Source organism: Fistularia commersonii, chromosome 15 (genome assembly GCF_037954325.1).
Source record: "Fistularia commersonii isolate RoL2024-O1a breed Wild chromosome 15, RoL_Fcom_v1.0, whole genome shotgun sequence".
Classification (NCBI taxonomy): Eukaryota; Metazoa; Chordata; class Actinopteri; order Syngnathiformes; family Fistulariidae; genus Fistularia; species Fistularia commersonii.
Window position 1 is genome coordinate 9018385 of NC_141298.1, and position 14713 is coordinate 9033097.

Sequence of the window (14713 nt, forward strand, 5' to 3'; positions counted from 1 at the left end):
CTGCTTTCTTTTTAATATGAGATGTTGCGTGCTTGGACAACCGCTGGGTTGAAAATATAATTTTTTGGTATTTTTTTCACATTTTAAAGAATTTATCAAGCCCTGTCTCCAGGACAACAGACCGATGCCCCGTTTCACCTCCTTGTCCGCCTGCCAGTTGGCCTCTTTACTGTATGTGCCACCGACAGGCTCCGCCTCCCACCTAATCAGGATCAGCGGACGTGAATGAGCCGCCGCGAGATTCTGGAGACTCCCTTCACTGACCCAGACGTCAAGCCCGAACGAGGCCGCCGGTGCTTGGACACAGACAAGGAGGCGGCGAGGCCCCTGCTGAAGAACCAGGGAGGGGCGGATGAGCGTTAAGACAAACCCCCGAGCAGAACTGGAGTAAGAACCCCCGCACCCCCTTCCAGTCTTAACCCCACCTGGGGCTGCCATCGCCAATTAAACCGTAACTGACAGGACGCACTGGAGAGAGAAGGGGAACGCGGTGAGGTAAGTGTGGTAGGTGAGCACGGGTCAGGCCAGAGGGCTTAGCAGAACCAGGCCCCATCGCTGCTGCTGCCGCCGCTCTTGTAGCTTTAGGCCAAAGCCTCTTACTGGCCTTGGCTCACCCACCGACTCCTCTCCACTTAAAGGGCCCCATTATGCACTGCAATAGAAAGTACACTAAGTTGAGTGTGTGAGCGTGTTTTGTTGTGTAATGTCGGAGTAGGTGCTTTGCCTCTCATTTAGATTCCATTATAGATTATGCGCTGCCAGATAAGACAACGTTTTTCCACGGGAGTATGAAGGTGAGGCGCTCTAATCCCACCGGGCTCGGGGTAAAAGCGAACGGAGAGAGACATCGTCGGGGACGGAGCCCACCAGGTAAACTTTCCTCGGGACGACGGCCCACCTGTTTGGTCATTCGGGCCCATTTGATCGAGTAGAGGTGAAGCAAAAAACTGAAGTAATGATGGATTTAACAAGGAAGTATTCTCCCAAAGTGATTTTGAGGAAAGACTGGTTACAGGACAATATAGACTGCAATTACAAAATTTTATTAAATTTATTTATTTGCAGTTTTTTTTTAATTTCATATTTTTCATTAATTGTTTGGACCTGGTAACAATATTTCTTTTAAATGAGCTGTATATTAACACGTGAATTAGAAAATTCAATTAAATTTATCTATTTGCAAATTTTTTTTTTATTTCATATTTTTAATTAATTGTTCGGACCTGGTAACAATATTTCTTTTAAATGAGCTGTATATTAACACATGAATAGATAACAGCACTGAATAAGAGTACATTTTGGACATTTAGACTATTCAAGTTGAGAATAATCCATATTACAGGGTGAGGTTTGGACTGATCAGTTACTCATCAGTAGATCAGAAAAAAATGTTACCGATTTTTATAATTAGCAAAAAAGGTTTGCACCAGCGAGTATGTACCCTGAACATTAAGAATAAAAACAAACAACAAATAAAACATTTACTCCTGATAATCAGTGAAGAAAAATTAATCTGTCATATTAATCAATATCAATGATCACCTTTCATGATTTGCCAATCCGTAACAAATGTCTGTTGAAATTTCTGTACATCTGGTTAGAAAGATAACAAGCCATTAATGTGGGGATTTATTCCAACCCCATAATACCATCTACCACATTCTCCTTTGACACATGAGCTTTCCTATGAGCGTAATCATTTACTGATAACTTTGATTATGGATTTTAAAGTTTGTGCATGAGTTATGACACTTGCAATAGGTGCTGGAATCGACAAACGTTGCGACATTAAGCTGTATTTACAACTGAATACATGAATGATGTCACAAGGCATTGTTACTATTCCCAGGTTCACATGAGGCCATCTAACCGTTATGGTATAATGTGTTAAGAAACATTATATAGATGGATTTGTCAAGTTAGGTTTTATTTATATCGCCTAGAATAATGACATACTTGTCTGATGACACTTTTCCCATATAACACAGGCCGCGACCATGCTCTCTCCAATGAATCACAGAAATCAAACTTTCCCCAAGGGCAAGGACTTGGTGTCAGCAGCACCGTAAAAACTAAATAGAAAAACTGAGAAAAACCCAGACAGATCCGAGCTCAATGTGGGCGGCCTCTTGCCTTGACTAGTAGTGCTGACATTTACATGCTAACAGCTGAAATTATACAATAATAGCTTGAATATTCATACAAGAAACACCAATAGCGAACGCCTGGCAAGACGCTGCAGTAGTTTAAGCCACTCCACAAGGGAACTTGCAAAATGAGAGAATCCAGAGACTTCGGAAGAAGATACGAGGTTACGATCACGTACTGATGAAGTACAGACAGGATAGGAAGAGAGGGAGAAATTATGGCAACAAATTATGGCAGTATAACTAGGTAGCTAGCCTAACCTTGACCGTGAGCTTTCTCAAAAAGAAAGGTTTTTTAGGTTATAGGCTAAGATTTTAGGCCAAAGACTTAGATTTTCTGTGGCAGTGACTAAACTGCGGGACCCATGGAAGACCAGGGATTGAGGCTCTTAAAGTTGCTGGGTCAACAATGAATGTCTCAAGCCCCTTTTTGCCTGCAGCTCTGAATTCCAGCCATGTGAGTTAACAACTGTTTAAGATACACATGTTTGTTAGCAGAGCATTAAAGGCCACACACAGATTAGCCGTTGAGGTTTAGCAAGACCACCGTTGGCTCACGTGTGAAAATCTGTGAACTGTGGAGTTTGACAATGCGTCTCCGAAATATCCTCCCGTCGTCCCTGGAAGTATTGATCCGCTTTCAAACTGTTGGTGCTCACGTCCCTGGGCGTAGCTCACCATTTCTGAGAAACCAGAAACCAGGGAAAAATAGTCAAAGCATGCCCGCAAAGCCGATTCCCAGTTAAATTTAGCCCCTTTACTTGGCTGCTGGCAAGTATTGACCAATGAAATTACGCTAAACACACCAATTATGGAACAATGAACCTAGCAATAGCGCTAATGTAACACCTGGCACATCTTGTTTAGCTAATTTTATTTAAAATCTCCATGTTAATTTTTCCTAAGCACAATGGACACACCTGGATATTTGTTACAGTTGTTGGTCTTCTTTACTTTACAAATAGCTTTTAATTTTCAATTTTTCTGATTTCAATTTGGATTTTTGTCTCGAGTGGGAGAAAACTCCACACAGTAGGTTGTTGGGTTTTTGTTGTCAATAACTATGAATCAGATATTTTTTTAACCTTACACTCCTTTAGGTTGTCAGTTTTCCAAAACCTGTGACTGTTTTACATGTAATTGGATTATAAAATTAAGTCGAAATGAAGAAAGAGATTGTTTGTCGATCATATAACTGAGCCGGTGAGAGTACCTCAGGGGACGATAAGCTTTTGGCTAGGGGAGGGCACTATTTTGTGGTTGCGCAAAATGGAATATCACAAAAAATGAAATTGTCAGGTATTACTTCAGCAAGCTTTTGTCAGTGTGGTGTTGTTCTTGAATTTATGTTTAAAAAAATGAGGAAATCAGGCGATGTGGATCTTTATTATGAAATAGTTTCAGGGTTAACAGAGTTTGTTCGGCAGGCTAGCAGCTAGCGGCAAGCTAAACTTCAGTTATCAAATATGTATATCTCTATATAAATATAGTAAGCAAAACATTGACAAGTTCCGAGTTTTACACTTTTTTTTAAGCATATAATTATTTACTAGAAGTGTCACATTTGCAGAAAAACAGCCACTTCTTCTCCGAGCGGGGTGACGGCTGTGCGTTCCTGCGGTCCGGTTTCACATTGCTCTACTTAGCGGCGCTTTGTCCATCAATAAATGTCACGACTGGAAAGCCATTTAATTCAGGAAGCTTTGATCCAATGTCGCTCCAGTCCAACGAGTACCGCCGACCGCCGCTTTCGTGCACGGCCCACCTCCACGCTGCCCTCGCCGACAATATCGACTTGTTGTTCAGCTTATTAAAAGAACAGCAGCAGAGGCTGTGAGGTGTGAAGAGGGTGTCTTACTGGGGAAGGTCACGGTGTAAAGTCTAGTCCAGAGATCTATAGGTCCGTGTTTGGGACAGCTGCCAGATGGGCTCCCTGCGGTTCTGGATAAGAGGCTCTTTCTCTTTTTCTCTTATTATAAACCCACTGTGGCTGATGAACTCGCCGCCGTTTACACGCATCGGCCCCACAGCCGCCGTATCCTCGTCTAACATCAGAATACGCCCCCCCCTCCTTTTGGTTTGTAGTGTGTCGCTGCACATCAGAACAAATGTTAATCTGCTTATTGGTCTGCTAATGGATCATTAATACAATTAGCACCTCCCCCACCGGTGACAAAGCTTATCTTCATCACTTGTGCGATCGGTGTCGGGTTTAAACTGGTGAGCTGAATTTCGAAATAACTTTAACTGCAACCCAAGTTGGCGCTATTTTTTGTAAAATGATATTTACAATGATATGTTTAATAACAACTCCATTTCATCATCAAGGCAATGATGGACGGACCTGTTTTTTCATTTTTTTTTGCTCACTAAAGAACGCTGATACGGGTTTGGTCTGAGGGTAAAAAGATCCAGAGTCGTCGTCCTTCTCGAATAAGGAGTGATGGCACAGGGGACTGGGGTGAGGCTGGGGTGAGGTTGGGGTGAGGCTGGGGTGAGGCTGGGCTGTGGGTGGGTGGGTGTGGGGGTGATTCAGCAGTCATACTAAACTATGCTCGGTACTTAAGTGATGGGATTAGCCCCAGGAATCCAATAAGCCCTTGGCAGCCCCCTCCCCAACCCTTCAACCACCCACCGAACCCTCCCTCTGCCTCACCAAGCTCCCAAGTCCCACTGAGGCACATGGATGGTTGTCTTTGTTGGAGGGCTCCCATGTTTTTGCCCCATCCACGATTTTGTCACGTCTTGTAACTTATAACTATGGTTATATTGTGTTGGTTGTCTGGCAGTTGGATAGTCATGGTGTGGTTTAGATAATTGGACACCATTGTATGCCTAGATGGTTTTGATTTGTTAGTGGTTTTGTGCGTACTTGACGTCTAACAGAGCACTGGTGATGGAGCATACAATTAAAAATGCAATTAAAATCCCCCACTAAAACATCACCATTAGTCGCCGTCAATATTACAGTGCATGTATTCTTGTCGAAACCGTCTTATTGTGGCAACCGGACTTAAATTTCTTCACTTGAAGATGTTTTACCGCTCATTTGAGAGACTTCTGTGATCCGAGAGGTCACTGGAACTGGAGAAGCCTCTCGGCTTCAATATTTACAATAACATCGGGTTTTAGTATTTTATGGCTTTTGTATTATTTTCACTCTTTTTGTAATGACCGCTATCATTTTTGTCTCTTTTCCAGAAACCGCACATATGACTTCTCATGTCCTGCATTCAACCCGAGACTGAACCATGGTCATTCTACAGCAGGTAGGCTGTGTCAATAAGACGTATACAGCTGAGCTCGCCAAACGATTGGTTTGTAATTTTCCGAGATTTCAAAGGCTACTTTCGGCAGATGCCGTAATATTTTTGGTTTCATTTTATTGAAGACGGCTTGGGCTTCAGGGGGGTTACTGAGACTCAACCTGTGAGCTCAGAGTGTTAAGAAGAATAAGTGTATGTGTCCTCTAACAGGAGAGATAAACACAATCCCTCTAAGTTTATTATTGATATTTGGAGGACATATATATATATATCTATAGATATATAAATATTTATTTATTATCCAAGTTGTAATTGGATATTTTTTCGGGCTGGCTGGAATCAGTTTTCTGTACTGAGCATTCCATTCACTTACTGTTTCAGTTATTGCACGGTCTGAGCTCAGGAGTCCACGGTCGTGTCTCAGGGTTTTCAAATAAATGGCCGTGGGGCATTTGAAGATTATTGGCTGCAGAAGGAGGGTAGAAGGTTACTCCCTGTTTTTTTTTTTTGTTGTTTCTGTTTCTCTCTTATGTATTTCATCCCTGAAACTCCCCGCAGGCTGAAAAACTCACCGTTTCGCCCTCATCTGGGAGACTACCATGTTAAATTATCTTAATCTTCAGATAAGCAGAAACCTATTGGAATATCAGTAACAGATAATACTCCAACTTGATAAATACAGGAGTTTCATCCAATGGGAAAATCAAATAGAAAATGTAAAACTACAGGTAAAGGTAGGTTTACACGCGGTCCACCTTAATGGTTTTCCCTCAGAAGAACTGTACCGACCTATTGTCTGATGAATTGCTTCATATTTATCCCTAAGGGTATCTGTTCCAACCTATTAGTGGGTTTGTTTCAGAGAAGTATGGGGTCTGACGGGAAAAAAAAAGTGACCGTGTCCACAGCGTCTGTAATTCAAATTTCAAAACAATTCTAAAAGTTTTAAATGGTCAAACCAGTGTGACTGGCGTTACTCAGGCAAAGTGCAGCTATGAGGAGATACGGCAGCAATGCAGCTGTATTTGAATTTATCGTCTCAAGTACTGCAGAAACTGCTGCTGATGGTAGATTAAACCCCCGTGTTACCCAGTATGCGGGTATCACTGCCTTTCAACCGAGTGCTGCATTGGACCAAAAGGAGAAATATCCATATCTATTTTAATTAGTATAGTATGATTGTATGCATATCCAATTATTTTCCAAATATAATATATTTCCATGTATGTGTGTATGCCCACCACATATTTGTTAATTCATGTATTTTACAAAATTCAGTAGTCTCAACCTTTTTTAAAATGATCTTTTATGCATAGTTTAAATTTGCAGGGGTGGATAAGACAGAGCGTTTCAATTTATGTGCAAATGAAACGAGAGCTGAAAATCGCTTAAAAAAGCTGGACACAGAGGGATGTGTAACCGGCCTGCTAAAGGCAGAGAAAAGGACTCCCTCACCACAATACAAATTAAAGTTATTGGAAGCCAAACATGCTGAATCTACCGGCCAGCGGTGTGTCTCTGCTCAGATATTAGGCCATCAATAGTCTCCCCGCTCTAATAACAACACGGTGGATCTCAGGCTCCTGAGTCTTGCAGGGTTGGACTGTGAGACTGGTTGGCTGTTTCACTCCAAAACAACAGCCTGGCTACCAGCTTCAATGGGCTGGAGGCATCTGGATGTTGTCAGATGGCGCAAAAAATTCCAAGATTGTAAAGATGAACCCTGATCTGTTATCAACAGTTGACTTTTTATAGAGACTAAATGGGTGGTTATCTAAAGAAGCATATTGATGAGTCTGGAAGTTATTTCATGCCATGGTCAATTAAAGTTATTTTTCAAAAGGCTGACTCTGAGAGAAAAGTTACTGCTAAACGAGTTTTAAAAAAAAAAAAAACCTTTGAAAAAAATGTTAGTGTGTCTTATGACTCTTCAGAGCTTTTAACAGAGATGAGTGTAAGCCAAGCCTCCAAAAGTTATTTCATTCATGAGCTGGATGCAATGATTTAGTGGAATCATAGAACCATGAGGTTTGTAGCCATTGAGGCACTGACCTCCGTGAGGCAGGAGAACTGTGTGCCTCACTTAGTGGCTCCTCACGGCTGTGTTATGATCACTCAGCACAAGCAACTAGTAACACACATACGGTTGTTGATAAAAAAAACACTGAACATTGGAAATGTAGTTCATGTAGCAAAAGTGTTTAAACATTTTAATAGCGACATACAGAGAGACGGCAATACGGTCTTCGTGCAGAGCATGCCAGCAGTCAGGCGTCATTGCTCAATCTGCATTGAGGCTCAACAGTCCGCAGCCTCACCGTACCCCTTTTCAGTATTTGAACAGAAACTCTAGCCATTTTGAATCTAAAACTGGTAAATTTAAATGAAAAATACCATCATAGTGCAAATCACTGATAAATATAACCATTAAATTCCTTTTTTTCATTTTTCATTTTACATTTTTTCTTCCCAAGATTGGCGAGTGAGGCGCGGCCTCTCCTGCCTCCCCCGACTGCACGTCACTGGAGGAATGTATAATTGGCCTGCTAAAGGCAAAGGACTAACTCACCACCATACAAATTAAAGATTTTGGAAGCTTGAACACATGGTTGCAGGGTTGCATATGGTTTTATGATGTGTGAATGAAAATGAAAGAGTGAATGATCGTATGTGGCCCTGTGATGGATCCAGGTTGAACCTGCCTCTCGCCCAATGGCAGCTGGGATAGGATAGGCTCCGGTCCCCTTGGTCCACGACCCTAAATGAAGGATAAGCACTATAGATGAATGAATACATGAATGAAAATAAGGGAAATATATGCTGTATGTTCTATGAGTCCGTGGAAAGTTTTCCATGGCCCCTTCCTTCCCCTCATTCCGAGAAAAAGGCTGAAGGCCTTCAGTAAGGAAATTAATTTGTTTTCATTTGTCTTGTGTAAGTGACTCTTTTTCTTCTCCTTTTTTTCCTGAACAGGGACGGTATCAGACCCCGAATTCGGTCAGAGTTAATCCTGTTTCAGACTAAATCCTCCATTCACTGAGTTGGCATCAGAAAAAGCAGGGCGCTTTGAGTGCGTGATGTAACTCTATTAGTCTAACCCACATAATGAAACAAAGCAATGTCGTATTTCCTCTCCTTTTTATTCCTCCCACATAGCCAGGTGTCTTCACGTTCTCACACCGATACATTTATTCATTCATTCATTCATTTATTCATTTATGCATACCTGCTGCGTGCTTAGGGTTTATCCTGTCCTTTGGTCAGCATAAATATGTTCCTCCATTGCAGGTTTGGCTCCATCACATACCAAAGAGCTGCTCAGACTGACGTGTTTTTGTTTTCCTCACCCAGGGGGACTTTGTGTGGTTGGACCTTAAAACCGGCCGGGAGTTCGATGTCCCGGTTGGAGCCGTTGTCAAACTGTGCGACTCCGGACAGATTCAGGTTCTGGATGATGAAGGCACAGTGAGTTGACGGCAAATTGGGAGAAATGAATCCTTGTGTGTTTTTTTATTTTTTCATTTTTGTCTTTTAGCGGATTTTTTGGATAAACTTTGCCACTTTCATTTCTCATGTTACATAAAGTTATTTATTATGGTGTCATTATCATATCAAAATCAGAAAATATAAGGGTTTAATTGTGAACTCATTAGACTCACTGAAAAAAATGATCTATAAACTGGATTTGGATAAAGTCACTCTCTCAAAATAATTGTTATTTTTTGACAAAATGGATTTTTTTTGCCTAAATGAACTCTTTATTCAACATATGGCTCAATTGCTTGAAGTTGAAAAATTTCAAGTTTTTTTAGAAGGCGACGATACATATATAAATACAAAATATGTTATGTTCATACATTCAAATATATATTCATATATCCATACAAATTCATATATTTCTATATTTTATTTTTTATCCTTTTTTAATCCATTTTTATCCTAGTTGTCTTCGTCCTTTTAATTTTCTCTCTTGTTAATATTTGTATTTATATTTATTGCTATTGTTGCGCTGCTATGACATACGAATTTCCCTTATGGGGATCAATGAAGTATTATTATTATAATACAGCCATTCACTCACTCATTTTACAACAGACATACAATCATTCTTCCTCTCATTCACATGTCGTATAGAGACAATTTAAGGAGGATCACAGTCATGAGTATTTAAAACAGCATCATTTCAATTACCATTGCACTTTTTTCGAGGATATATATTAAAGAAAACAACTGAATCAGCTGTCACGGTACCTCAGTTTTTCTCGTCTCATGCAGGAGCACTGGATATCACCTCAAAATGCAACCAACATCAAGCCCATGCACCCGACTTCCATCCACGGCGTGGAGGACATGATCCGCTTGGGCGACCTCAACGAAGCCGGCATCCTCCGCAACCTCCTGATTCGTTACAATGAACATGTCATCTATGTAAGTACAAAAAAAAAAAAAAAAGCTAAAATGTTTCCGTGTGTTTCAACAAAACAAAACTCAAATCCATGAAAAGATAACCTCAATGGAATTTTTCAATACAAATGTCGATTGAGGATGAAAAAAGGGTTGGTTGGGAGGATTTTTACAGATTTCTTCAGATAAGACCCTTTTTCAACACAGGAAAAAAAAAAACAGATCAAATGATGCTATTTTTTTTTAAATGTACTTATAATAGAGCTATTGCATAATTTATGAATGACTTGACATTTTTTTAGACCCAAGTAGGAACATTGTTGGTTGCTCTTCATGCAAACAAGTCTCATCTCAAAAAGTTGTTATATGTCAGATAGCGTGTGACTCGTTTCTGTCTCTTTTATTTATTTTTCTCACTGGAAATTGTTTCGTGAGCCAAGAGAGATTTGGGTCTCAGAGGAGCTGTTTTCCTCTTTGTGCAGCGGATACTCCAGACTTTTCTTATTCAGGTTAAGCTGTTTACTTTAACGTCCACTGCCATGCACTGGGGGTTACTATAAATAATGCATTTAAACAGCTATCCTCACTCCAATCCCTCGATGAATTCCAGATTTACACTTGAATGGGATCAAGTTGGAAGCCAGATTGACAGCAGTGTTATTTATTTTTTAAAGATACTTTTGCTGACTTGGGTAACTATGGTAACAAGATTTATGAAAAGACCTCTTCGGGCCTGGTGAACATGCATTCCTAAATCAAACAGAACAGATCTGAGGTTTGATCTGTGTCTGAGTTTAAACTGGACTGTATTGTCTTGTGGTCGCCGCAAAGCGCCTTCTGGAATCTTCTCAAAATTTTTCCTCCGAGAACATTCAGGTTGGTCCTGTAACAGCTCCCTCCTGGTTGTTTTGTTCTTTCTCCCCTTACCTAGACGAATTGCGGTGGAAGGGTGAGTACAATGTAAAAGGAGATTTATGCCATAGAGGGCTAACACATTTGAATCATTTAAATCATATTTGGATGATCAATTAATTAATCTTAGAACATTTCCTTATATTTTTCCCCACAAAATCCCTTTTTTGCTTCTTATTTCAAATTTGTTCGTCTCATTTGCACTCAGCCACAAATTACAAATCATTTATTATGCGCTATTAATTTTCCATATATTTTATGTGGAGCTCAGTCAAGAAAAAAAAGGTTTGTGATCCAATCACATTCTCGCAATAAATTTAATTCAATTCAACAATAAAATGAAATAATGAAACCTTTTTCACGCCACTTAATATTCCTCTAATCAGATTTCCTGTCTTAGATTTAAAGCTCTAACCAAAGCATTGATAATACGCTCAGAGGAATTTATGTTTTTATGCACGTTTCCATCCACCACCGTCGTCTGAATATTGAAATTAGATCCGTCGGATGACTTCATGATTCTCATGCTGCTACTTTTCAGCCCCTGTCCAAATCCATATCTCAATTTGTTTATAAGCAGCTGTTTACTGTCAGAATTTTAATTGGACATGAGTAAGTCAGTCGAAGATGATCTTTGAATACCTGTATTCTTTTTAAAGTATTTCTATCTCCTTTGTGAACATTTTACAAAAACTGTAAAAATAAAAAAAAAAATTACTGAGTCACATGACTTGGGCATCATGTTTGTACAAGTTTTTTTGTTTTTTATTGCAATTATGACTTGACCAGAAAAAGGCAGCTATTATATTTGAAAAGAAAGCTTTTGAACTTGAAATTTGAGTGTAAAGTTGGGGGTAAAAAAAAAAAAAAAGATGAGTCGGGGCAAAAAGTGATGGCAAAAAATGAGTGGTAGGAAAATGGATCTGACATCATGAAATTAACAGAGACTGAAATATCGTGTCTGGTGCGTTTGGGTCCCACAGACGTACACTGGCTCCATCTTGGTCGCGGTGAATCCCTACCAGCTGTTACCCATTTACACCCCTGACCAAATCCGCCTCTACACCAACAAGAAGATAGGCGAGATGCCGCCGCACATATTCGCCATTGCAGACAACTGCTACTTCAACATGCAGCGGAACAACAAGGACCAGTGCTGCATCATCAGGTGTTTGTCTTCCACCAAGTTCAAGCCTTGATCCTGGCGGCAATGTGTAAAAGTGTCTTATCTGTGTGACAGTGGCGAGTCGGGGGCCGGGAAGACGGAGAGCACCAAGCTGATTCTGCAGTTCCTGGCCGCCATCAGCGGGCAGCACTCCTGGATCGAGCAGCAGGTCCTGGAGGCAACGCCCATCCTTGAAGGTCAGGCTGGGATGCAAACATTTCTCTCTCAAGAATTGAGCTTGTTCTGCATTGAAGTTTGTTTTGCTGTGAAACATAAAACTTCCATTGTGATATGAATGTGATCTGAACTCCGGTCGACCCCCAAAACTCCAGGTGAACTCAATGGATTTGAGTCGTGCGGTTTTGAATTTCCATCGCAAAAGAGATGCGAACCGTAGCGTCTCGTAGGCAGGAAAGCAAAAACAGATATGCAGCGATTCTCAAGCTTTTCCCCTTTGAAGTGTTTTTCCAGTTTTGCGAGGCTCAGTCTGCTCAACAATTCAAAGACACACTGTCAGCAAATGATTTCTCAAATATACAATCATAACTTGATGTATGAGATTAATTCGTTCTGTATCTGGGGTGGTAACAAAATTAGCTTGTGTATCCAATTAAATTTCCTATTAAAATTAATTGAAACACAATTTATCCACTCAAGACCCTTGATTTTGTCACGACTAAGAAAAATACTATCAAGTAACAAATAATGTATAAAAACATAATCGTACATAATATAAGAGAACATAAAGAAATAAGCTGATTTTATAAATGTGAATTTTTCAAGAAGATCGGGTGATCTTCTAAATGTAGTTAGCACACTACGCGACACTTCATCGCTAAACTTGCAAATGCTGGTCCTCTTTTTAAAATGGTCAAACCATCTCCGACTATTTCTAAATGACTCTTCCGATTCCTGGTCCGTTGACGTTCCCACCATATGCTGCACACAGTTCCCGTAAATGTGTTGTGCCTTCTTCTCGGTATCTTACCGACAACAACTTCTCCATTTCTTTATGGGCAAGTTGACAAAATACACACCTCGCTCATGTTTTTCCATGATTTTCACAGGTGGATGGTGCATCCAACTGTTTTTAAACACTACCTCATAGACAGCTGTGGCCACGTCGGTGACAAACGTTCATCCTGATTTCTTGTAACTGAGCTGACTTCAGCTTTGATCATAAAGTTAAAAAGAAACAAAACACAGAGCAACGGCTCGTATCTCGGAAAACTCAAAAGTTGATGTGCTCATAAGTCAAGGTTCCACTGTGACTGTTTTTCTGAGTGGACTCTGGTAACCTTCAGTCAGGGAGTCAAGAGTTGCTTTTGGAAAGTTTTAAGAACTGTCCAGCTCTACTTTTTTTTCTTGGAACTTCCCTCCTCCGCAGAGACTTTTTAATTTAGCATTCACACAGGCGGTAATGGTCTGCAGGATTCAAGCATCTGCAAAGTGCACCTTGAAATCCACACTGAAGAAACAAACCACCGCAAAGAAAAAGATGAAGATGACACGGACAACATGGGGAGCAAACTAGCCACGGTGATCATGTTCTGCATGGTGGGAATAATATCCACGGAGTATCAAGTGGGATGAAGTGTTTTTTATTTCCTCCCTGCTCTGCCTGGCTAACTTTGTGCTTATTTTGGCGGAAATGTTTCTGTTCCACTGTGATCCCTGGAAACCCCTCTGCGATGTGGCAGGCCAGAAGAACTAGGATCTCTTCGTTGGTCCTGTTTTCTGTGGTTGTGTCCATTTTGTTGCAAGACAACAGATGACCGGTGACGGCAAAGGTTTTTAAAAATGGCCCCCCGCGGTCTTCAAGAAGGATTTGGTGATGAGCATGGCTTAAGAGTTCCAATCACCAAGCACCTATGTCAAAGACCCTGCCTTGGTGTGGGAGCTGAAATGGTTCTAGAAAACCCAAGTCCATGATTCCTAGTTCCTCTGCTGTCCGTATGCACGATGAAACCACTTGGTTTCTGAAAAAGTTCGAGAAAACTGCAAACTGTGCCAAAGGGGCTCATGTGCCTTTAAGCGGTATATTCACAACTAATCGGTGCTGATGAGCTGATTTGCACCTTCCATTGGGGCTCCAATCGGAGGGACCGAAGGGTCTGCGTGTCAAAGTGTCCTTAGGCAAGACATTGAACCTCCCCGCAGGTGGTCCTGATGGCCTGGTTAGCACCTTGCAAGGCGTCTATGCTGCAATCGCCGTATGTGCGAATGGGCGAATGCTATCGAGTGTAAAGCGCTTCGCAACCCAAGGTGTGAAAGCACCAGGGGAGAACATTGAAGCCTCTGTGTGTGAATGAGGTGAACGGTGTAAAGTGTTTTAACACTATTTCAGAAGAAAAGCTGCGCAAAAATAGAGGTCATCCGTCACCTTGAGCGTCGTTTCTGCACAGCAAGGCCACGATGAATTCAGGCGGGGAATCTAAAAAATATATTTGTTCCCCGCTCAGCGTCCTTCTGACTTTAACAGCATGGTATCTTCACCCGCCCCGGCTCATTTGTTACCTGGTTCCCTGTGTTTTTGTCACTATTTACTTTTCCTGGCATCCGTGACTTCAGCGTCCGACGTGTGAATCATTTCAGCTTTTGGCAACGCCAAGACTATTCGCAACGACAACTCCAGCCGGTTTGGCAAGTACATAGACATCCACTTCAGCAAGCGTGGAGCCATCGAGGGAGCCAAGATAGAGCAATACCTGCTGGAGAAGTCCCGCGTCTGCCGGCAGGTGTGAGAAATGGCCATAGTCCTGCCATATTTGAAGGTTTTTGCGGTTAATTTAGCAATGCAATTCTCCAACCTTCCCCCT

At 41.2% G+C, this 14713-nt stretch overlaps 1 protein-coding gene across 6 annotated transcripts in view; it reads left to right on the forward strand.

The window, feature by feature from the left end:
- Window positions 1-275: 275 nt before the first annotated feature.
- The window catches only part of myo7ab (myosin VIIAb), a 40498-nt gene continuing 26060 nt past the window's right edge, over window positions 276-14713 (forward strand). For 3 of the 6 annotated variants that reach the window (XM_086161052.1, XM_086161053.1, XM_086161055.1), the window contains exons 1-8: window positions 276-495; window positions 5349-5416; window positions 8765-8878; window positions 9689-9841; window positions 10749-10766; window positions 11713-11897; window positions 11970-12091; window positions 14490-14632. In XM_086161052.1, coding sequence (XP_086017178.1) covers window positions 5399-5416; window positions 8765-8878; window positions 9689-9841; window positions 10749-10766; window positions 11713-11897; window positions 11970-12091; window positions 14490-14632 — 753 coding nt within the window. In that variant the 5' untranslated portion in view covers window positions 276-495; window positions 5349-5398. The remainder of the gene's footprint in view (window positions 496-5348; window positions 5417-8764; window positions 8879-9688; window positions 9842-10748; window positions 10767-11712; window positions 11898-11969; window positions 12092-14489; window positions 14633-14713) is intronic. The other 3 variants (XM_086161051.1, XM_086161054.1, XM_086161056.1) reach the window with 1 other exon arrangement.